General features: G+C 42.7%; 2 protein-coding genes across 2 annotated transcripts in view; one reads left to right on the top strand and one right to left on the bottom strand.

Annotated features, from left to right (window-relative positions):
- The window catches only part of scara5 (scavenger receptor class A, member 5 (putative)), a 49,642-nt gene extending 36,343 nt beyond the window's left edge, over positions 1–13,299 (bottom strand). The window contains exons 1-3 of the mRNA XM_042095980.1: positions 12,961–13,299; positions 9,853–9,965; positions 6,102–6,230 (exon numbers count right to left, since the gene is read on the bottom strand). Of these exons, the coding sequence (XP_041951914.1) occupies positions 6,102–6,230; positions 9,853–9,964 (241 nt within the window). The 5' untranslated portion in view covers position 9,965; positions 12,961–13,299. The remainder of the gene's footprint in view (positions 1–6,101; positions 6,231–9,852; positions 9,966–12,960) is intronic.
- Positions 13,300–14,109: 810 nt separating this feature from the next.
- Positions 14,110–22,773, top strand: LOC121712061 (sterile alpha motif domain-containing protein 12-like). The gene is made up of 5 exons (XM_042096031.1): positions 14,110–14,181; positions 15,704–15,845; positions 16,195–16,332; positions 17,657–17,666; positions 17,728–22,773. Exons 2-5 carry the CDS (start codon positions 15,725–15,727, stop codon positions 17,753–17,755), a joined length of 297 nt encoding a protein of 98 aa, XP_041951965.1. The 5' UTR covers positions 14,110–14,181; positions 15,704–15,724; the 3' UTR covers positions 17,756–22,773.
- The last annotated feature ends 1,815 nt before the right edge of the window (positions 22,774–24,588 follow it).

The following is a 24,588-nucleotide window of genomic DNA, read 5'->3' on the forward strand; positions in this document are numbered from 1 at the left end:
TTTGAGCAGCCCAGCAGCGCGTCTTTGATGGACTGCTCTGCCACTTGGCCAGAGTACCACCCAGCCGGCCAGCAGGATATCCTGAGGAACAAAGCCCATCGTCCGAACTTGACCACTTCAGGTTTTAGTTTTCCTAAAAGAAGCCAAATAGGCCTCACCCAAACATACCCGGAACCTGAACATCACCTTGCGCAACGCTGTCGGAGGAGATACATTAGAAGGGGATTGGGGGGGGATCTGATAACTTCTCAAATGCTCAACTCAGCAAGATACTGTCTGCAAAATGTCTTCTAGTGTTAAACTGAGAGCTGTTGAAATGGCGTGACACTGAATACTCTGGGAAAGGCGTGTATTTTCAACCTTGACAAACAGGCAAACTCCTACAAGCCAATATGAACAAATACTGTCAATCTCAGCAGGATATGACATCAGCTGAGATTAAACAGTCTCTCAGAGAGGGTGTGGCTCTTACCAGTCCCTCTTGGCCTGAACAATAAACACGGAGGAGCAAAAAATAGATCCAAATACGACATAGGCCATTTCAACACCCAGTGGGCAAACATCTAGTATTGTGCCAGTCTCATGCGGCGAGGCTCGGGGTAAATGTGTGTTGTGGGGTGCTGTCCAGATGTCAGACGTTTCAGCTAGCTCATTTCTCAGCCTCTGTCAGTGTGTTTGACACTGGTGCTATGAAAGCACAGAATAGCTCAAGACCGGCATCACACTCGAGAGCTGTTCTATAGCAGTCGAACCCTATAGTATAGATTATGGGAAACATTGTTACCCCTGGTTAGTGTATATTTTTTTTATCTTCCATTACATATTCTCAATTATCCGCTGCACTGTATTTCTACATAAGGAGACACTTTCCGACTCATAATGCCGGTGTCCGTGACATAAGACATTGCTGACGCTGGTTTGCTGGTCTCTCCTTGAGAACACAAGGTAATGCGAGCTGTTGCTTTCAGTGTAGGTGACTTTCTACTGGCCTGGATTTGAATTCATTTGTGGGTTGTCTGCATGATGAACCTGCCCATACTTTGCTCTACTTTACAGTTAGGTCTTTTGGGCATTAAATTAAATAAATACAGAAAAACAAAAGAAAGGTTCCCTGCTTTATTATCAGCTGTACGTTGTGCATTAAACACTCCTGAAAGGGCTTTCTTAAAACATTTGCAGTTGGAAGAAAGCAGGCACATAAATGTTAAGACAATAACCTTACCAAGAATGTTCCAGTTGGAAATGACCATCGTGTGTTTTACTCTGTTTGTCTGTCTTGAAAACAACAGCAAGACAAACTACAAAAACATCCTAAATATTCTAGCACACTTTAGGCCATCCAGCCATAAGAAATAAGGGGTGAAATAACATGTATAAACAGCTCTGCTAGAGTCTAAACAGCACATACCCCACAGCTAGTCTCAATAGTCTCCAACCACTTAGGACATTTTCATATTTTTGAAATACAAATCGACTGTAAACAGGATGGCTGCATGAGCCCAGTGTGATTTTGAACCATGGTATCGATTACTATATATTCACGCTCAAAAACTTCTCCATCTCTTTAGCATGACATTTTGAAATCAAAACAGCACGACTGCTCCTTCCCGAGCAAAAGCCTCGAAATTAGACTGCCACGCCGAAAGGTCACGTCTACATGGACGTGTCATTTTACTGATAAACAACGTGAGCGCCATCAAATTCCCATACTTGGAAATGTTTGAACAATGTCATTTCCAACGTCTTTTTAACATTCTGCTTCCCATCACAGGCACCAGGCACATAGAGGTGTCCTTTGCCAAACAAGGCCATTACTTTTACTCGTAAACATGGGGTTCAAATGTGCCACATCTTTTTCCAGGCACACTGCACAGTTTATACAGAAGAGACAGAGGAGATCCCAGAGGTCATTAAAGTACATAAAAACACGCAAGCAGCGCTGAGAAGCACCTTAAACCGGTATGGCTTTTTAGCCAATCTTGCACGTAGGCCAGCTAAACTTTAGCTGAGAAGCAACCCCAGGAGGGAAGACTCTTTGAACTTGAATGAGAGCCACTTGGGGTCAGAGACTCCTCATCCGCTTCCGCCATCGCATGCTGGGATTGCTTTGGTGTTACAATGGTGCTTTCAGTGGCTGAAATCTCTTTTGCTACGATGCTTATCCGATTAAAGGTTATTGCAACTGGACGCTCAACTGCCCCACCGCTCGGCTGCTGTTTGCAACCTTTCCCCGGCCTCTGTCTTGCACTTTGTTGTCTTTGCTGACACTGTTGTCGTAACACATGTTCACTCTTCCCACTTGCTGCAGTGTGGATCTCTGGCTTTCATGGCTGCGGATCAGTGCTGGGGCTTTAAAGAGGCCCTGTCTTTCACAGTGTGACAGATGTGGACACGATTTACAGTTCAGCTGTGCGGCAGCTGCGTTAGCGTGAGTGTGCCCACTCCAGTGACCACACAGTGGCATGGTGGGATTGGAACCCACTTGCCCGATACTGGACACTCGCTCTCATGATGTTACAAAACAACGGGCTCTCTCATAGTGGAATCATCGGAGCTTCTCAAGCCATGCAAAACACACAACGTGGTGTTGAGCAGAGCGTCACTCTGGCACTGGATGGCCTGCAGTCTTTCAGGACTGGGTCCAAACACCATCACATTCCCCCCACACAGCAAAGCTTTGTTCAATGTCTAGGAAATCATCAAAGCATGAAGACAGTGACGAGTGACGAGTTTGCTTGATGTAAAACCAAGAGAGCAGACTTTCACTGACAAAAGATGTAGTCATACCCTGGATTCTCTTCCTAAAGGCTGTGAACTTATGAAGTACACCATCTGCAAGACCTCTCTGCATGTTCTCCATCTATGAATGGATCTGACACTACAGGGGTCGGCAGAGTCTGCATAATGGGTGTACAATTTGATACTTGCATACAGATACGTGGAAAATTCCTCAGGTCCTCCAGGATCTAGACTCTCTGCCACCTCACCCACCTTGCTCAGTGCCCCACGCAGACAGACTGACACATTTAACAAGACATTTTTATCCAAAGGTCTCAGAGTAGTTGGATAGGAAGGCATGTCATAGCTGAGCTGCTGGCCTAATGTTCAGTGAAGCTCTCCAGGCTCCTTCCTGGACAGGGGCTTCGGTGGGCCCCCGGGTTGCAATGTCACATTCTAGGCTGAGCCCCGACCCAGTGGGCTCCTCTCCCAGAGTCTCCAGGTGCATGCTGGGAAGGGTCCGCAAGGGGGCCACCTCCCTCCGCACCGGGGACACATCTCGGGGTCACATCCGAGATCTCATAAATATTTAAGTGTGAACATAAAATGGAAAACAAATGTGGATTAAAAGGTGGTCTGGGTGTGCTTGTGTTCACGCTGGAAAGTTGGCAGCGGATTGAGAGCGCTCCCTCACCACGGCGTCGGGTTACAACTCCCTTACAGCTCTCGGATGATCTACACTACTTTTGGGAAAGGCCATCTGAAGGCTGCACTTTGTTGATTCGCAAAATCATTCTACCACACAATAAATTGCTTAAGTGTCTCTTTTGACAGTTGGCATTGTGACACATTTTTCTCTGTTTTTTTTTTTTCTTTCTCAAGACACAAAACTGTGTCAGCCCTTATATATTTACGCAGTGACTTTGCTTAAAGCTGGCCATTAAATCTGCCCGAGATAAGTGCCCCTTCATTCTTCCTTGGGTTGTAACTCTGCTTTTGAGACCCTGGAGAGCCTGTGGGAAATTAAAGAGGGATTAAAATAAAAGAAAGCTTAGTCGTCCAGATCCCCGCTGTTTGCAAACTCGAGAGAGCATTAAGTCACAGGAGTTGGTAGAACATCAAGCCTTAGGCCATGGCATCAAGATGAGTCAGCACAAGTCGATGTGACCTGCTCTAAACGGACAACACATGTTGTTTAGTCCTCCAATAAATGTTATGTTTTCTGGACAGCTTGTCAAGGCTCAAACGCATATTTCAAACTCTGATGAAATAGACAATGAAAGTACACCGGTAGAATCTCACAATTCCAATCAAATTAGCAACACTTCAACTCTAAAGTGGCGACTATTAACGGCTAGTCCTGTCCGGAAAAGGCCATTTCTTCTGCATGTCCCTGTTTTGCAGTGCTCTTTGTAATAAGTGAGGTCCCATTCACAGGACACACAAAGTATGTCTCAGTACATGTGAGGCCCAGAGGATCCCTCTGCATGGCTGGCGGCTAAAGCTCTGGCATTCGCCCAACTGTGTCAAATCATGGGTGGATTTTAAAACACACACACACACAAAAAGACTCTCTCTTTCAAACACACACACACACACACACACACACACACACACACACAAAAACAGACTCCTCTCTCTCTCTCTCTCTCTCTCTCTCTCTCTTTCAAACCTACACACACACACACACACACACACACACACACACACACACACACACACACACACAAAAACAGACTCCTTCTTTCTCTCACTCTCTCTCTCTTTCAAACCTACAGTACACACACACACACACACACACACACACACACACACACACACACACACACACACACACAAACAGACTCATTCTCTGTCTTACTCTCTCTCTCTCTTTCAAACCTACACACACACACACACACACACACACACACACACACACACACTCACATACAGATTTTTGCAAAGGATGAGAGCAACAGCTTTGACAGTCTTGATTAATGACAGTGGACATTCCCAAGACTACCCACTCCAGGATAGCCCCTCACTGATGCTTCAGCTACACATGGACAAGATCTGGAGCGAGGAAATAGGAAGAGAAAGACACCAACCACGTCCGTCCACCCAAGTGGCCAGCCCGTTCAGACAGGGAGGAAAACACACTGATGGGACCGCGACTTCTCTTCATTCTCGGACAATACGGCAGGAGGCCCCCGGGTGTGGCGCTATGGGTGTCCGCTGAAGCACGAAGGGGCGCCGTCGAGTCCTGGTCAGGTGGTTCCGCAGCACTGCCCACCGGGGAGCAAACCCCCACGGGCCCTCACCAGAACGCTCCGTCAAAACGCCACGGTAGTCCACTCCGTCATTTACATGACAGGCGGAATACCGAGAGAAGCTCGGGGCTCCGTGATTTCAGCTGCGGGAAGGCTTCACAGTCAGGCAAAGCGCAGTAACCTCTCAGTGAGTCGTCTATCAGTGGGAATTACCTGAGGAAAATGGATGTCTTTAAGGTCACAGGCGTGTGACGGCAGACTTGGGACGGGATGCCAGTGCAAGTTTTTTTTTTTGGAGATGACAGCCTGTCCATGATCAAAGTGCTTTCTCAGAAACCTTTTGTCCAACGGGACATTTTGTAGACTCATGCTTGTAGCTAGTGCATTCGACATGAAAACTCCAACAGACAACTGTACGAGGGGAAAACAAAAACGCCTAGTAGGAGGGCAAGCAAAAAATAAATAAAATAAAATATACTAATCCCCACAGTGATACCTTAGACAGCCAGGTTCAAATGTTTTAATGTAGAAGTAAGCAAAGCGTTTTCCCAGTTCCTCCTCCAATCTGCTGGGAGGGCTGATGTCATTCACTGGACAGGGCTGGGGACCAGGAGAGTACGCATGAACGGCCAGATGGGCCAGAGATGAGGGCTCCAAACCCAGAAACCCAGATGCTCGCGCACATCCACAGCCAATCTGTGTGAAACTCCAGCAAAGCTAATGGATACTTTTAGTCGCACACAAACTCCAAACCCTCAGTGTGATCAAACGTTAAGGAGAAGTTAGTGGACATTTGTCCAGAAGCCTGCGAATCATCATCACCACTGTTGTTGCCCAAATCCTCATAGTATATGCCATGTTGTGTATTGTGCTGCTGTGCTGTCTGCTATTGCTTTTGGGATGATGTCCTTCTAAAATAGGTGCACTACAGTAAACTGAACAATAAATACACTATATAATGTAGGCATAAAGGGAACCTTACAATTAACTACAATTAACTACAGTACAATAATGTACTGGCATGCTGTCGTTTCAATCTGACCATCTGGAGGAGAACATTCAGGACATCTGCTTTGAGGACAATGGACCAACAACAACACAAAAACTGACAGCCATATAAGGTCACCTTACCTGCTATGCAGAGGCCGAGAATGCTCAAGAGGACCAGGATGTACAATGACACGATGGCGTATTTGATGGCAGACAGGGAGTTGAGGTGGCCACAACAGCTATCTCCTTTTCTCCTCTTTGAAGAACAGGCTAAGGGGACACACACACACACACACACACACACACACACACACACACACACACACACACACACACACACACACACACACAAAAAGAAAAACAATTTACCTTAGCAACCCACTCGAGTGAGAAATGTTATATAAGACCTTGCCTGAGGAAATCATGACTAAGAATGGGCAGACTGACACCTCCCGAGGTGTGTGGATTACAGATGATCACTTCACAGCGCTGCTTGCTGTTATTTCACTTCATTCAGATGACGGTCAGGCTGTTTGGAGAGCTTGTCTTGTTCATGAGTCATGTTCCCATGGGGCCCTGTGAGTGTTTTGGTCAGTAAAACTATTTGTTTTATTGCTTTCAGGTGCAGAGTATTCAATAGCTAAAACCCTGGAGTAAACAAGCATGGCTTCAAAAAACAAAAACAAAAGCGAAGCGTAATCGAATGACCGCTTTATATGAATGCCATGACATGATGGCAAGAAGAAAGAATCACATGCAGATATGTTTAATCTTGATGATCTGTGTCTGCAGATGCTTTGTAATGCTTTTTAAACAAAATGCCTCAATAACAGGTCACGGAACACGGGACAAACAAACATTAGAGTAAGCGAGTGAATATAGTTTAGCTTAATGGAACTTAGATTTTCATCTTTGGGGGATGTAATAATACGTAGCACTCTCATCCATTCCATTTTATCTTTGTTTTTCGTTCGGCTCTTCTCTGGTGTCCTGTGCTCTACTCTGGTGGTGAATCACGCCCCTATTGTCTTCCTACCCATAATGCCACCGTCTGCCATGTTTCAAACTCCGCTGTTCTGTTATTGTACGCGTGCCGAGAAACAAAGCAAAAAAAAGCAAAAAAGAAAAGCTGCTGTACAGGACACGTTGTGTATGCCATTTATTAACACGGGCCCTAAACTGGAACACACACTCTGGGCTCTCCATCCGTCAGATCTCCCCCCACAGATCTCCCCTCCACCTAATGGCTGCAATAAGTCATTAAAGTGCTTAGAGTGGCTTTCTGCGGGTCAAGGATGATCTCTGGTCTCGGACTGCCATCGCTGGAAGTTATGCTTCGGGATTTGTTTGGGAGAAGGGTGGGGCTGTTTTGGAAAGATGTGGTCCTGATGAGAGCAGAAGGATTACGTTTCATTTGGGGAGTTTACTGAGTGAATGTCAGCATCAGCAAAAAGCCAGGCATGCAAAAAACAAAACACACACACACACAGTCCACAGATCTGATGTGAGATGAAAGCAGAACGTTTACGACTTTGGATAGGATAATAAGCCACACACATCTGATCCACATTGAGAGAAATGATCCAAGACCTTTTTTCTAATGGTCCAACACTGTTCCTCCTTTCAAAGCCACTGGAGGTAGGTCTACGATAGACTGACGTGCAATACTTCACTGTTAGTAACAAAGCATGTAAAAAAGATCCAAGAAGTACATAGCTAGTTTCAACAGACATTTTGAATTGTTTATCTGAGGATAGATTTGCTTGGCATAGCATCCCCTTGTATCCCCTATCGTACAGCAGGCCATGGAGGACTAATTAATCACCCTTTCATTCGTCCCATAAAAGGAGGGAGAGGTAGAGAAACAGAAGAGAGATACAGAGAGAGAGAGAGAGAGATAGAGAGAGAGAGAGATAGAGAGAGAGAGAGAGAGAGAGAAGGCAGCTCAATAAAGGACAAGCAGTCAACCTATTTTCCATAAACATACTTCTGCCTTCTCGGCAACATGGTTTCAATTGTCCCAAGATGGATGATGTCATGCCGGCAGAGACAGCGGCGCAGGCTCTTGTAGCTGCACACATGCTGGGACGCTGGACTCTAAACGCATAATAATATCCATGCAGAGGAGGGCTGAGGGAGGAGGAGGGGGTTTGCGAACAAAAAACACACACGCACTCCACCCCGAGTGACGAGATACACCTTTTTCTGTTGCTTAAGAAAAACACAGCTGCTTTGGTCACACATGCGTTAAGACTTAAATGTTTGGAGAGTGGTTAAGCAATTTAAAGGGCTCTGGCACCTTGAGGCTTACATCTCTGGCTCTGGGCATAAAGCACTGGGACTTTTCTTGGACATGGCACATTGCTCACAATTTGTGGAACAATTAACAGTATTCGTTTATGGTATGGAATTCTGGTAAAGCATAATTTATGAGCCAAAACCATTCCTTACAAGCTATATACTATATGTAAGCATACCGTGCTAGTATACTTACTCCCTGAAAGAAATCACATTGTAAATAGACAATGGCAACCCTCTGTGAAAAGCCATACACATTAGGCTTGAATATCACTGTAGAGTTGGTATACAATGTTAACCCTTATGCATAAAACATTGGGTGCTAATTGTTTGCAGTTGTGTGTCAACTTGAATCAAGGGGGTCCACATTATTTGTGGGAGGATGTAAACAGCCACATAAAATGTACAATGAGGTCTGGGCATGGGAATGATTTACGCTCAAATGAACGTCATGTCTGTTGCTTTATGTTTCAAGTATCCAGGCAGTTTAGGTATATTTTATGACAATGTATATTGTATATGCTTTTGATACTTCTAGAAACATTATGTAAAGTGTGACTCAGTGTTGTTGTTACTCTCAATGTCTCATACAAACAAAGATGAATAACTCATACACAGCTCAGCTAAACTTAATATAGGTGCTTTGCCTTAACTTGAGCTGGTTTATCTGCTGTATCCTATTCCATCTGTCTCAGTGCTCTAGTAGTTCCAGAGTTGGCTAACCATACTGTCCTGTCTTATATGTTGTGTTATGGCTTACAGTACATGTCACTATGCCTGCATGATGAAATTGCCCTTTGGCGATATATATATATATATATGAAGGGTTCAGATGCAAAAGCCTCTAAATGCCACCTACGTCAAAAATGAGATAAAGATGGTGAGTGAAGGCTCTCCTCACATAGTATACGTTAATCAAATAATTTAACTTCAAAACACATCAAATAACACTCTCTTCCTGGTCTGAAATATCGATTTCTATGCAAAAACCTATAGGAACCGGATTTTAAATGCTCATTTAAAAGAAATGTGGTCAGATGGATTTAGAGGGTTTTGCATCTATATATATATATATATATACACACACACAGTATATATACTTTTTTTAATTGAATTGAACTGAATTGAATTTTCAAAATGGAGAACAACAAGCTCGGCAAAACACCTGTCCAAGCCAAAGCTCTCATCACTCCTTGTGTGAGGAATCAGGGCATGACCCCCCCCCCCCCCCCCCAGCCTCCAACTGACCCCCCCAGCCTCCAACTGAGCAGCTTTAGTCCAAGTGTCATATTTCCCCATATTTATCTCCTCAATTAGAACCTGACCCACGGTGAAACTGTGACTAACTTGGTGGAACCAGCCGTGTTTGCCCTAGTTGCCATGACGACACCACCATGCGTCCAGCACCAATGGTGCCATGTGGTATCCGAGACGCAAACCGAGGAGGGCTGATGTGGCGTAATTACTGGGAAAGCCTAGGAAGACTACAGACAGAGGTAGACTATACTGGAGTAAAGTGGTACAGTAAACAGACCAGCCGCAGGTCTTTGGAAATGGCGTCATAGTGAAAAAGAATCTCCAAATGTGGCCTTACACTCTTCACACAGGTTGAGTTTGGAGAGGTTCCGTCCATCGTAGGCCTCCTCGTAGAACGAGCCGTTGTCCCGGTCCTGATAGGTACTCAAGTACATGGCCTTGTTCTCCATCCTGCAACAGAAGTAGAGCAGTAGGCATGACATAATGCCATACAGTACATCAAAACCAGACAGTGTTAACGACTCTCTCCTCTTGTGGTCCTTTTTATAGAACAATAGACACTTTCAGAGATACATGGGCCAGAAGAGGGCTGACCACACCACTGGCACCTAGACGATTTACAACACGCTGCCAACGCAGACTAACATTCCATCCAAATGCAACATACCGACTCCAGGTCTGCATTCTGCAGTCCCATTGGCTGCCCGCTCCTTCCAATACATTTATAGTGATTATAATCAGTATCAGAGTGGCTGGCACCCCCTTGGCAACTCCTTATTATGAAGGAGACTTCCAACCCTTAATGCCTTTTAAACGTGGTAGCTGATTTTTTTTTCCACAGTCTGTTGTCCTGAACGACTTGGAGAAAGTAATTAAACATTAATCACTGCCAAAGACGTAAAGGGCTGAGGGGGGGAGGAGAGAGATGAAGAAAGAGCTGAAGAGAAAAAAGAATGGATGAATGTGATCCAGAATGAGACAGAAAAGAGTTTAAACGTTCCAATAAAAAGCTTTTGGCTGCGCCATCACTGAACAGTGAAGGTCTCATAACGTTCTAACGGGGCCCTGTGCCTGTTTGGACATGTTTAGAAAAAGGAGAATCCCGTCGACTATTTTTAACTGTGTTTAAACATTAGGACTCCTAAATGTCAGTATGGGCTGATCCATTTCTTTAGCCCTGCAATGAAAGATATACACATATATATAACATCTGGCTGTAAGTGAATGACTTTCTCTCTCCCACCAGGGAGTGGCAAACCACTGCAACAGCTGGACAACAAGCCTGGGGTTGATAAACTCCTATCACAACAAACACAAGACTGTATTACAGTATAAGTCACACAGTCAAATGCTATAAGTTAGAATTTAGTGGCAACTTCCAATGTTGTTTAAAGCAAGACTGGTTTTACTCTTTCATCATCAAGAGTGTTGTTGAACACGGAGACCCAGGCCCACTCATTGCTGCCGTCTAGTGCTACCATGAAGGCCACGGCCTAAGACCCTCCACAAACATTCCTGGCTCAACAGCTGTTGGGGCGAAGGACAGAGACAGAGAGGGAGAGGGAAGGAGAGGGAGATAGAGAAAAGAGAGGAGAGAGAGAGAGAAACCACACATTCCTTATCCATGGTCCTTCCCACAGTTATGGTGGGTTAGTTGACAGTCTGCAGGTCATGCATGAGCAAGAAAGAGAGAAACAGAGAGAGAGAGAGAGAGAGAGAGAGAGAGAGAGAGAGGGAAGGAGGGAGAGAGAGAGAGAGGGAAGGAGGGAGAGAGAGGTAGATAGTGCCAGAAAGAGAGAGAGAGAGAGAGAGAGATGTTCTCTGGCTGAGAGCACAAGCCCTGCTGTGATAACACCACAGCATCATGCCTGCCACACAGCACCGCCTCGGGCCACTGAGCAGCCTCCACCACATGAGACGGATCATCTCTCCTCTAAACAAGTGCAGCCTCTGAATGGGGCTATTTTGAGGGTTTCAAAGCATTTAGAGGAACAAAAGTTTGAGTGAAACCAGAGAAAAAAAAAGATGAAGCAATCAATAGGGCTCATGAAATAATGACACCCCACACCACACTGCCTTGTTACTGGGCACACATGTCGGGGAGAAATCAGTGAAAGCCGCAGCCTTACTTCAGTGGAGGGCTGCCATTAATAGCCCTCGCTCTGAACAAAACGTAAAGTACAGGACTGGACGAGGGACTGTTTAGCAAAGTCATTAAAAAGCGCTCAGTCTGGACTTTTTCATTACGCTGGGGGGGGAGTGAGGGAGGGAGGGTGCTGCATGTTGACATTTCAGCTCCAGCCTGACTCACACACTTGTGCTGCTAGGAGACGACCTGCGGGGAGATGACCACCCATCAGTGTTGGCCGAGAGGAGGACATGGAGAAAGAGCACCCTGTCTCAGCCTTATCTCGCTCGTTCAAATCTGTCCTCTTGACTCCGGTTCAAAAGGTTGCGCTCTTGCATCGCCTTATCGTGCGGCTATTTCTCACTGTTATACCAAAATCACCTCACACGCAAAAACAAGTCCATCTATCCATTTTGTTGTTCCGGTGGTAGATGGAATCTCTGATTCAAGCTGACCGGTACCAGATAAGGTCTTTCAGGGTCAGCCCTATCGGAGCAGTGTCTTGAGCCCTGGATTTGTTGTCCATACGGCCCGGCTCTTGGTCTACCTGACGTTGTGCAAGTTCCTGCTGCTCTCTGCAGACCTGCAAGCCTGAATGTATGACTTGTGTCCAGCTGCCTTAATGAGGTTAAAGCACACTGGAGCGACAAAAACAACCCTTGTAACCAGAACTTCAAAGCACAGCACTGGCATCTCATCAATCACTCTGAACACAACCCAGGGACTGGGCACTGGTGGGCTGGGGTGTGTGTGTGTGTGTGTGTGGGGGGGGGGGGGGTATTGTATAAATGACGTCAGATCTGTGATCGGTGGCATTTACTGACCTCCACTAGGGATTATTAACATCCACTGAGTGCCATTAACATTTGCTAAGATGGACCTTGTCCAGGTCAACATCTGTTTGGAACCCGAGGGAGTTTAGGTATTATGTCTTAGTCAAAACATGCCACTTTTTAGAGAGGGAGATAGATGTACAGTCATCTATAACATTCCTTGCATGCACAACCACAATGCCATTTCACAACATTTGTGTAGGTGTGTGTGTGTGTGTGTGTGTGTGGAGAGTTGGGACCTTATTCCCAGCAGGAAACTAGTCTGTCATGCAACAGTATTTTCCTCCTGACTGAACCACAGTGCAAAACGCACCAGGGTGTTACTCAACCTGTTGCTTTGCCACCTTCTGTCATGGCTAGTGATGTGCTCTGGAGAAGGTATCTAAGTGAACTTATTTTTTGTTCCAGCAAATCATACAAAGCAAAATAATACAAACTACAAAAGGAATAAATATCAAAAGGTGTTTTTAAAAATCTGACTTACCTATAGGTAGCTCAGTGTGAGTTTAATAATTTTGCATGAGAACAGCCAAGATGTTTATTTAAATGTATAGGTTCTATTCCTGTTTGTCACGTCTATTTTCCGATGACAGTCATTAGAAGATGTTTTCCCTGTCAACGATGTGGCTGGATGACAGAACGGAGACGATCCTGAAGTAAACAGATGAGAAGCCGGACAGAGGAAGGAATAATGCACTGAAGACTGAGTGCGACTTCATAAGTTAATTCCGTACTTGCAAAGTGCAGTGGAAGCATGAATGCTGCAAGTGACGTTTATACACGCCGAGGCTGTCCCTAATTACTTATGTCCTTACCTCATTCTACAGTCTCCAGTTTCCCCGCGACTGCGCCCTGGGGCAGTGTCCACTTTTGAAAAACTTTTTGCATCCCACTGCATCAACACGCCCTCTTGTGGACAATTCGCTCTGAGGCAGGCGATAAATATGCCAACAGAATCACATTATTGCTAATTAAAACATGCGTAATAACGGTCAAGGAGTGTGTTGTATTTGTTTATATTTGCATGTGGCCAATAGGTACTGCTAAACTGCTCATCAAAATGGCAAGCATAGTAATTCAATTTAGATAGATAGATAGATAGATAGATACTTTATTGATTCCTAGGGGAAATTCATGGCAGTAGTGGAAAAATGAGCACAGCACTTCGGAAGCTGGAGATGTCCACATCTAATTCATGCAACAATAGGTTCAGAGAATGATAATCAGGCATTTCTGCTGTCACAAAATGTGAGACTGTATGTCTTGTTTGCCAAAGGCTTAATGTGTGAGCTTGCTTAGACCAGTGCAGTTTTAAAAAAGATGTTTGAAAGGCCTTGCTTTACAGTAGCCAAGTCAAGCTAACATTTTACAAACTCATCAGTGAGCACATCATCATTCGTTAATTCAACCCTTTTGGTAATTCTTGAGGATGTAGGGTTTCTTACTGGGCTGGTTTATTCGGTTGTTTATTTCTGTTGGCTACTTGCCCGAAGCCTAACCCTCAATAACAGGCTATTACGACAGTGTATGATTAGCCTAACCAGTAAAACACCAGCTAAAGAAAATCTATGGGATAAGCAAACTAGGTGAGTCACTTACAGTATGACAAATAATTGCAGCGTTGCGTCAACGTGGTGCTCCTCCCTAGGTGTGCGCAGATGGCCAGCGGAACGCGGGTGTGGCCTCACAGAAGAGGTCGGGACAGGTAAGGATCCAGCCTTATCTTTGTTTAAAACTGTAGCCCACTCTAAAATTTGCTTCAAATTTACTTTACTGAATTGATAGGAATCGCGTAGTTTACTAGTGGGAAAAGGAGTAGAAATGTGAAATTAGGCTGACTTGACTTGACATGTGTTACTAATTTGTTCTGAAGAGGACATTGATAAACATCTACCAAAACCAAACGATATTCTTCTTCTGGCTGTTAACATAGCAGTCACGAGTGGTTTGTTGCATCCGTAGCGCATAGTTAAACAGGCATTAACGGCAGAATTCTACTTGCATGCCATACTTTCTTTCCATGGAATGCAATGCGTCCGTCCGTAGGCTATCCTCTTTCATGTTATTGCATTCTCCCTGTCCCTGATCCAGAGATGCAATCGAAGTAACGGTCACTTCTCAAAGTGTAAGCTGCCTCGTTAAGTGTGTTAACAGAGGTTGATATAAACTGTAATGACAGGTTGTGTCCATTTTTTTCTTCTGAGTGGAGGAGTGGAAATATTTTGGGTCTGTTGTCAACATTCGTCAAAAACTTCACACTGTAATTATCAAATGGGTCGCTAGGTGGTACGTTTGTATCGGTAGAACTATTGCATACATGTCAGTAGTTGTTGACCAAAATACTTCCTCCCATTATAAAGGCCATACCATATACCATATGTTTACTACCTTTTCCAAATGAATACAAATAGGTCCAATGTTCACATCTGTGTTTGATGAAGTATATAATTGGCTTGCAATACAAATGGGCACCATAAAATACACTATGATGGTTTGCCTTTACAATGAGGGATAACTGAAGCTTATGTCTACCTCACTGCACCGTTTTCATTATAGAGTTCCATGGCATGATTCTGTCACTCTGCCATGAATATTTAATGTTTCTGAAAGGAACCAACATTGTTTAAATGTGCAGCTTTTCTTTGATTAGACTGCTCACTGCTCCCCGAGCGCCACTGTTGTCGCAGGCAGCTCACTGCGCCGGTATTAGTGTGTGCTTCACCTCACTGTGTGTTCACTGTGTGCTGAGAGTGTTTCACTAATTCACGGATTGGGATAAATGCAGAGACCAAATTTCCCTCACGGGATCAAAAGAGTGTATATACTTATACTTATTAAGCTCCTTTAAGACTCCAAGGAGAAGTAAAACATGATTTGTGATTATTATTATTAGATAAGTGATTTGATTTGACAACTGAAGCTTTCCCATCTCCCATAATCATGTTAAAGCCAAGCAGTGCATTGTTCCTGGTCTAAGTGTTCCCTTTGGACAGCGGTAAACCATTAAGCTCAGTCTTTTCATTAAATGTGCACTTGGAAACCTCACCAGACACCTGTTCATGTGGTTTAGCCTACTGACAGATTCTCATTCACACACACACACACATGCATGCACAAATTCCACTTCATTTCACAAATGAATGCTATTATTGTCAAGGGTGGTTCATAATCATAATTGTAGTAATAATAATAATAACTCAAAATCACCCTCTCTTGTTTGCATTAAGGTCACTTCTCAGAAGTTCCTCATGGGCTCATCCAAAAGAGTGTCATACTGGACAGTGGAGGAAGTTTACAACTGGGTGAAGAAGCAGTATCGGGGTGAGCAGACTGCTCTGCAGCGGGCAGTGCTCAACCATGCCATCTCAGGTAGCACCATGCACTTCTGATCACTCACAGTTTGCCATATCACCAAATCAATAGGATGCCCCTTCCTTTGCTTTTACACATCTTATCTCTAACATAGCTTAAGATATGTTTAAGTGGCAAACAATCGATCAACAACTGAGACAGCATATGTTTCCTGTACATTGAATTCTCTCTTCAGACTGCATTTTACTATTATTATTATTATTATGATGATTATTATGTTCCATGAGAAAATGTTTGAGTTTGTCAAGAATGCTGCTGAATGTCCCTGGGCTAGTGTGAGACCGGCTCACTGAGGTCTCTTGGGAGTTTATGTTCTGAGTCTCACCGCCTGCGACTCTCCTGGCAGGTCGGGCTCTTCTGAGGATGAGCAAGCACCAGCTTGACCGGCTGGGCATAGAACCGGAGTCGCAGCAGAAGATTCTACAGGATCTCCTGCTCCTCAGGGTCCAAGAGGAACTGGAGAACCTCAATGACATCTTCTCTGGTAAGGCACATCCAAATCCAGTCACTGCAACTGGTTGCAATTTCTAAAACGGATAGTTCCAGTCCTTGATTATGATTGGCTGAATCACGTTTGATGCCGTTAAACCAGCATCATGTCATGCCTAACAACGCCCCTTAGCTGTTCTCAAATCAGTCAACCTACAGTCTCTCAGGGCTTATTGCTTAAGTTTATCACAGGAACTATCGTACCACTCTATGTTAAACAGAGTTAATTAAAACCTGGAATCCCTCCAAAATTATGTTTGGATCTGCTTATATAATATGCAAAAATGGACAATGGAAACTGAGATGGGAGGTATTAGGCTGGTTAATGTAAAACAAATAGAAAGAGAGAGACTTCTTGCAAGCCTTTACCTCCTAGTCACGACATTATTATCAAGCCTTTTCATGCATAGCCCTCACCCTCAATGGCTTTCAAATGTAGCCCTTCTATTTAGCTTGTACTCAACCTTCTCTTCAACACACACTAATATCTGTTTGTAAATAGAGAGGGAACAGTGTGTAGAATTGCCAGGCAAGGTATATGTAAGCCTGGCAATGTTTTTTTTATTATTACATACACCATCACAAAATATATGTGTTTATGAACATGTACGTACAAAAAATAAACATGGCTGTGTTTTAACATGGTTATGCATTATAACACAATGGCATCACTGGGCATCTTTATGTGTTTGTTATTCAGCTTATACACAGAATAGGTTATTCAGGTCATACTGAATATATATAGCAACAGTCCTCAAGAGGCAGCTCATATTGAAAACTAGAGGTGTGGACAGACAGATCAATTATCATTTGCGGACTGTGTTGTTTGGTGCCCATGCAGGATCTAAGTGTTGTGTTGTTCAATGTTGTGAAATGGAAAATGGAGAGCCAGGGGCAGGTTATTGGTTGAGTCATAACTGAATCCCATCAGCCAGTCAGGCTGCCAGACAAACACCTTGACTCTCCACCTTCCTCGACCCGACCAGACATGCCTGTCCTCCAAAACAAATTGCTATGCCAACCAAACAGAACACACTCTGATATTCCATTTTATTGTTATAGGGGTGCCAGAAAAGCCCCACAAAAGAAAACAAAATAACATAAAGCAATTGTAAAGCAGGGCCGGTCCCAGACTCTGATTGCCCTTGCTGACTTAACACAGAAGCCCTTTAGTGGAGAGGCAGGGAAATGTATAGTGACTGAGAACATGTGGAGGAAATTGGTAGTAGGGTGCCAGACTCACTGTGTTGCGGGTGGCTGTTGTGGTGGATGAGGGTTGCGTGTGCAAACTGAAGAAGTGCTCTGTCTCTGCTCCACAGAATGTTTCTCATCATGACCAAACGCACTGTGGGGGGATGCGTGTGGACTACAGTATGTGTATGCGCTCGACATCTCTGCTGAAGATGGACTGGACATGAAGCATCTTTCCTCCTGTGCAGGGTGGTGGACCAGAACGGACAACACTACACTGGTCATGGCACCGTTTTAGGCACCACCACAAAAGAAGCCTCATAAAGCCTCAAAAATGTGTAGGCTACTCCGTAATTATCAGACACATTAAAAGGAGCCATTAAAGTATCACCAAGTAATAATATTAGATTGGCTAAATGATGCCATTAAAGTATCACCAAGTAATAATATTAAATTGGCTAAATGAAGCAGGCCATGACAAAGAGATGGTATGTATCTAGCTAACACCAGGTATACAGATATTAAAAGGATTCACGCTTTCAAAACTTTTTTAAACCCAATCCATGTGAAATAGATCTGTGTAGATCAGCTGTAGATCATGTCAAAAGGTTTTTAGAGTGAGAAGCCAAAAAAGGGCCACTAAAGTATCACCAAGTAATGATTAGATTGGCTAAATGAAGCAGTTGAATCCTGTGCATGCAGTACTGTAATTCAGGTCTAACAGTGGCATACCCTCAGAAGACCTGATGACAAAATCAAAATGGCTGCACTGGATCTCAGGTCTAAGTACCTAAGACCATCTCCTATGTAGGTCTATTTTCAAGGTCAGTCATTTAATTAATAGCACAATGTTACAGTTAAGCCAAAGTGCTTTCCAGTTGGAAAATGGACAATAAACATATTTATAAATAAAGGAATAAGAATTAAAAACACTGCAAAGGAAATATATAAAGCGTATTAAAAATAAACATATAAAATGAATAAAGGCATGAATAAAGACAAAATAACAAGGTCATATTAACCTTTAATGCATAACCTGGGTCAAAAGTGACCCGGATGACTTCAAATGTTGAATATTTTTGCGATACATTTATTTCATCATGCAGTATTCCATGAATTCCTCAATTAACTTGCTTTTAACCATTACATATCTTTATTTTCATTTTTCCATTCTTTATTTTTTAGAAAAAGTCGTTTATGTATTACTACCCCTTCAATGCGTAACATGGGTCAAAAATGACCCGCATTCATTTCCTATGGTAATTCATGCATACATGTGTTTATATATATATTTTAGGAATTTATTTATTTCATCAGTCAATATTCCAGATATAAATGTAATATCTTGTTTTTGATTATTACAAATCACTTTTTCCTTTCTCTGACACAATAAGCAAGGTGCAAATACAATCAAAGTGGTTCAGTGAGTAGGAGGGCTATTGTGTAATTTACTTTTGAAGTAGGTCTACTTTATTTTCTTTAGCTAGGTGGTCCGTGAGGCTTTTTTTTTAATTGATTAAGTGGTCCTTGGTCTGAAAAACTTCGTCCAGTTTTCAGACATGGGTCAAAAATGACCCGCATTCATTTCCTATGGTTTTTCATAGGCTGCGTATTCCTTTGCTATATCTAGTGAAATAATGTATGTATCATTGAATATTGCAGTTCATTTTGCAGTTGTTCAGTAAAAATCCTTTTGATTACTTCAAATAATTACAAATATATTTTTTTCTATTACTAAATCAAGTTTACAGACATATGTCAAATGTGACCCCTGTGTGCACTTTTGATTAGAAGCAAAAACAAGATATATTAAAACAATTACTTTGATAAAAGTATTAGGTTGTAATTGTTTTAAACAAAATAACAACACATACTATAGTTGAAATATGTGAAATACACATATTTTATCTATCATATCTCACTTTATCACACATGACATCACTAATAACCAATCACATGTATTGAAATATACTATATCTGAAGTATAGAGAACTGTGGTGAATGTGTCCAAATTAACTAAAGCTGATTAAGTAAAACACATGGGTACAATAAATGGCCATTTCAGCACTACATGACACTTGCAAATTACCATTACATGTTTGCCCTTGTACACAGCTTTAGTGCAATGGAAACACAGCTTCCAACTTTTAGTATTCTGGGTTTCTGTGCAGCTCTAGCTCCTCTTTCACTTCACTTGTCCTTCCTCTCTGATGCCCTTTTGTGGCTCTGTTTGGTTTCCCTTTTCTACATATTTCAATTGTGAGTAATGGGTGAATCTCAATATCCCTCCCTCAGCCCTGAACCCTCAAAGACTTATCTGCCATCAGGCCAAACGTGAAATTCATGATTTCATGTCAAATCAATGATTCATGTCAGTTCTGTTTTTGAGGGTTCACAACTTAGGGGGTCTTGGGATTCAGCCTATATGTGTTTGGAAGAAGGAAGTGACCTCCACACTGCTTATCCTGTGTGGCTTGACAAGCTCTTTGCCCAGCTTACTATCAGGGTATTGTGCAGTTAGTATACTGTATGCATCAAGTGCATCCAGTACATTGGACAAGAGCACTATGGACCCATGGGCCATCTCTATCCCTGCTTTCATTAGTATGTCTACACATCTATGCAGAGAACATAAATATGGCTCATGCATGGTTCCCTGGAGCGCTGCATGTTGTCACCCCTCAATACCAATAGCAGTTTAACTGATCAGCATCCTGATTGTATCGGTGGAGTTACTGTACTATGGATGTTCAAAATGGAACTAGGTGAAGTATTCTCATGACACATATGAAGAAGTACATGCATGAAGGGCATGCCTGACCTTCAGAGCTATATGGATATGAAAAGATGTGGGACAAAGAAACCACAGTCACAATGTGATACCAGACATGATGGTCAAGAGAAAGGGAAGAGATCTGATCAGCTACCAATGACACTAAAAGTAATAAACTGACCTATATGTGCAAGGAACACACAGGAAAACAAAACAAAGCTGAATGCATGGGTATTTTTCGCCCACACACAGAAACTTGATGTAGTAATAGAAAAGCTATGTTTGTTCAGAAAATAAGACAGGAAAAGTAAAAATAACTATATGTAGCAATCAAAAATCTTTATCTTGATATATACAAGCAATATTGAATGATAAAATAAATTACTTTCAATAAATATAGGAAAGGAACACACAAATATCTATAAAATACCATAGGAAATGAATGCGGGTCATTTTTGAACCATGTCTGAAACTGGACGTAATAATGCAAAAACTTTGTTTATTCATAATGTTAAAGAGGAAAAATAAAAAACATAAAATACAAAACATTTGCAGTGATTACAAACAAGTTATTTAATGGATAGCTGACATATTAAAGGATAAAATACATATATTTGTTAAAATGTTGCAAATAAAAAGACACTATTATTTTTCATTCGTTTGAAAATAGTTAGGCCTTCAGAGAAGGCCTTGAAGGCCCTGACGGTCCGCCACTGGTCTGGACAATGTAGGAGCACACTCATTCACAGCATTATCAAACAACACTTACCGGTAAATCTTAAAATCTGTCTACAATCTCACTGGGAGCCACTAGTACAGCTAAAATAGGTGTAGTTTCATCTTGGTCTTAATTTGTAGTCTAGCTGCAACATTTTGGACCACTTGTAAGTGATGCTTGGCTAATGAATAGTGTCTTAAAATGGTCCAGTATAGTGTCTTAAATGGTCCAGTCTGGACGATATGAAAGTATGGACTTCCTTCTCTCAGTCTTTTGGGCAACAGAAATTCTGCACTGCTGCAATTATACATCATATAATGAGGCACGAACCACAGAATTGACCAGCTTATCAAATCTAATGCTCAAGTCAAAAAAGCACCCCAAGACTCTTTACCACAAGACTCTACAACAGGCGTTTGCATGTTTGGAGTTGACCAAATACGCTATGGTAATGCATACTAGCATTTACACAATGCAATACAAGATCATTTGTTTTCTCTAGAGAGTCTTCAATGTTATGGTTTAACCTAGCTGTTCATTTATGTTGTTCTTTATTTATTCAAATCGTTGTTTGTAGAATTGTCTCATGATAATCAGATTGACCCCTTCTTGTTTTGATAAATATATATAAAAAAAAAGCCAAAGAAATGAAAAGATATGTGCATCGTAGCAGAGCAGGGCAAGTAGCACGCTGTACCAAATCAGTATGGAGAGAATCTGAGCCTAGTTCAAAGGAAAGCAGGGCATAAACAAAAAGAAATGCAAGCACTAAATCTGTTTATGTTTTAAATCCTTTCCGCTTGAAGCAATCCTCTCTCTGGCGGTGGGGTTTGGCCCATGATCCTGTCGTGCTGGTTCTGCACAGCACCTCACGGAAACCTCACATTTCAGAAGCCCTCTCATGGTGATTAGGCTACCTGGCCAACACACTTAAATAGGGAAGAAAACTCACATTGTTTACATGTCAGAAAAGTATGAATAATGTAACCTCTACTGGAAAGTGAGGTCTGTGATGACGGTAATGTTTATTCATTAGATAGAGGATTCTGCATGTATTACGCTGCCAAGAGACCTGTTATTTGTACAGTGATGTGCCTGTAAAACAAATGGGGTTCTAATTTGGTTGACATGGAATGCGCAATGCAAAGCATTAATAGCAACAGGCACAAAGTAATGCTAATTTAATAAGCTGGGCAGAACATTTTGCTAATTTACAACGCAACACCACCACACACACACAGACGAGGAAGGTCTCTGTTCATGAATGTATTTAAACTGATACCCTTTCCATAAAACTTCTAAAAATCATTGATGACTCTCATTTAAAGTCAACATCCATCATGTTTCTCTCAATATGAAAGAAAACGTTTCAAATCACAAAACTGATTTCTGCATCAATGTGCCATAAATAGACAGATATGGTATCACAGCCTGGTCCCACTGTGTGATTCTCATTGCTTAGTGGCTGTGTGCACTGCACGCTATGGAAACAAATTAGTGCCCATGGTGTGTGACCTGATGACCTTTGCAGACTCTCAGGGATGCAACAGGCCCATGTACAAGAGTATGAAATGTTACTAACCTTATGCATAGAAGTAGGCCTACTGTACATTTTATCTATGTAATATGTTTAATGTTCATGCATAACTATGTTTTGTATTTGTATATTAACAAGACTAATATTACAATTATAGTCAAACACAAATGATAGTAATTGCTGTATCCTAAATAAAATATGAATGTATTATACTGTTTCCTATTTGTAATGTCTCATGTTTAAATTAAATTAAGCTAACATTCGCAATATGGCTAAAGAAACTGTTATAATAGGTGACAGCAGATACGGTATAGAAGCACAATAACAACATCTCATGACCATACAATATACATAGCATGTTTTCTATACATTTGGCATCGCTAAAAGCTCACAGCACACCTGTTCTCATAGCATCTTTTAGAACTCCACCTTGCACTAATAAGGCAATAGGGTATCCTAGTATAGCCACCCAAACCAGGCCAGGCGGCATAGGATGCTGTTTTAAAGCCTCATTTTCTCAGAGCCACGCCTTGTCCTGCCAGCAGGACACGCTGCGCTGCACTGCACTGCTCCCTGCGTCCAGACTGTGGACGTTTTTTTTTTCTTTCTCCCCCTCCAGTCCAGCTCCCCGTCCTCTGCGAGCGAGGAGAAGTAAGTGCTGAGCCCGTGGCTCTGGGGTCCCGGGGGGGGGGGGGGGGGGGGTTACACCAAATTAGGGCCGTTGATTAATATCCCTCCTCCGAGATGCGTGGCATTTGATTTCTGCCTTTCAGGGCCACAGTGCATCAGGAAAGGGAGAGGGGAAAGCGCTGACTCACATTTAATGTAAATATACCTCAGGGGGAGGCACTAAATCATAGCTGACAGAAGGAGGCCTGTGAATACTCCAAAGGTTAGCGGAACCCTCCTTCAGCCCGACGACGGAAACGAAAGAAGGAGAAAAAAGCACAGATAGAAACTAAATCTCGACATGGAGTGGTGCTGTGTTTAATAAAATGGGAGCGCTGGTTAACAGTTAATGATGGGTTATTCCACAGAGAGGATAAACAAAGTTAAGAGACCTTGCATTCAGCAATGATATGGGAAGTGGATCCCGGAGAGAGCACTTCACTTACATCACCGATAAAGCCCATATCTCTCAGAAGCAGAGCGACTCGCCGACCCCGGCTCCACCTCCCTGTTTTATGTTCCGTATTTGCTCAGGTTTCAGGTCTGTTTGCTTGTCTGGGTGCAGACACCACAGGGAGTCAGGGTTCACTTGGCTTGGCATGCAGGTTGATACAGAGACTGATTCATTAGACTACCTTGTTGTTTCTAGTGGGAAGGGTGTTGTAAAAGTTCTGCCATAGCCATGAACTCAAATGTATTGATAATGTGTCATAAGTGATTATGCAAGCATGACTTGCAAGGATACAATGTCAAAACTTGGTTATCTTTGGAGTAGCTTATTTAATAAAATAACTTACTGTAGCCAACTAGTGGGCTTAGCTTAAGCAGAGGAGCATGAATGCTTGATTCAGACACTCATTTTTTTAGCCAGTTTATGTCAAGACAAGACAAGGTTTTATGGACCCATAAATTAATCCATCAGTCCAGCCAAGGGGTGTATTCATTATTTATTGACCCGAGGGCGGTCACTTCACTCTCAGTCCATTTCAGATGCTCCTATTTGGAATCTTAACATCCACATCAGTTTGAGGCAGATTGAGAAGTACGATGTAGAACACGAGGAGATGTGGTCCTGATGAGAGAGGCAGTGGGCAGGGAGTGTCTGTCTGAGCAAAGATGCCCTGTTCCTCTGCATGACCACCTGTTTGATGTTCATGTGGATCCAAACAGAACCTGAATGGACAGAATGACCATACACTTTGATGATTCATTATCCATTGCCCATTGGTTCAAAAGTGTGGCTCAGACAGAGATATTTCAACCCTGTTAGTCGCTGAGATTGCACCAGAACTGCAGTCATTACAAGTTTCTCACTATATTTACAGGGAGCAGGAAGCTGTGAGAATTCTTTTTTCCTCTCTTT

The sequence above is a fragment of the Alosa sapidissima genome, chromosome 6 (genome assembly GCF_018492685.1).
Source record: "Alosa sapidissima isolate fAloSap1 chromosome 6, fAloSap1.pri, whole genome shotgun sequence".
Lineage (NCBI taxonomy): Eukaryota > Metazoa > Chordata > Actinopteri > Clupeiformes > Clupeidae > Alosa > Alosa sapidissima.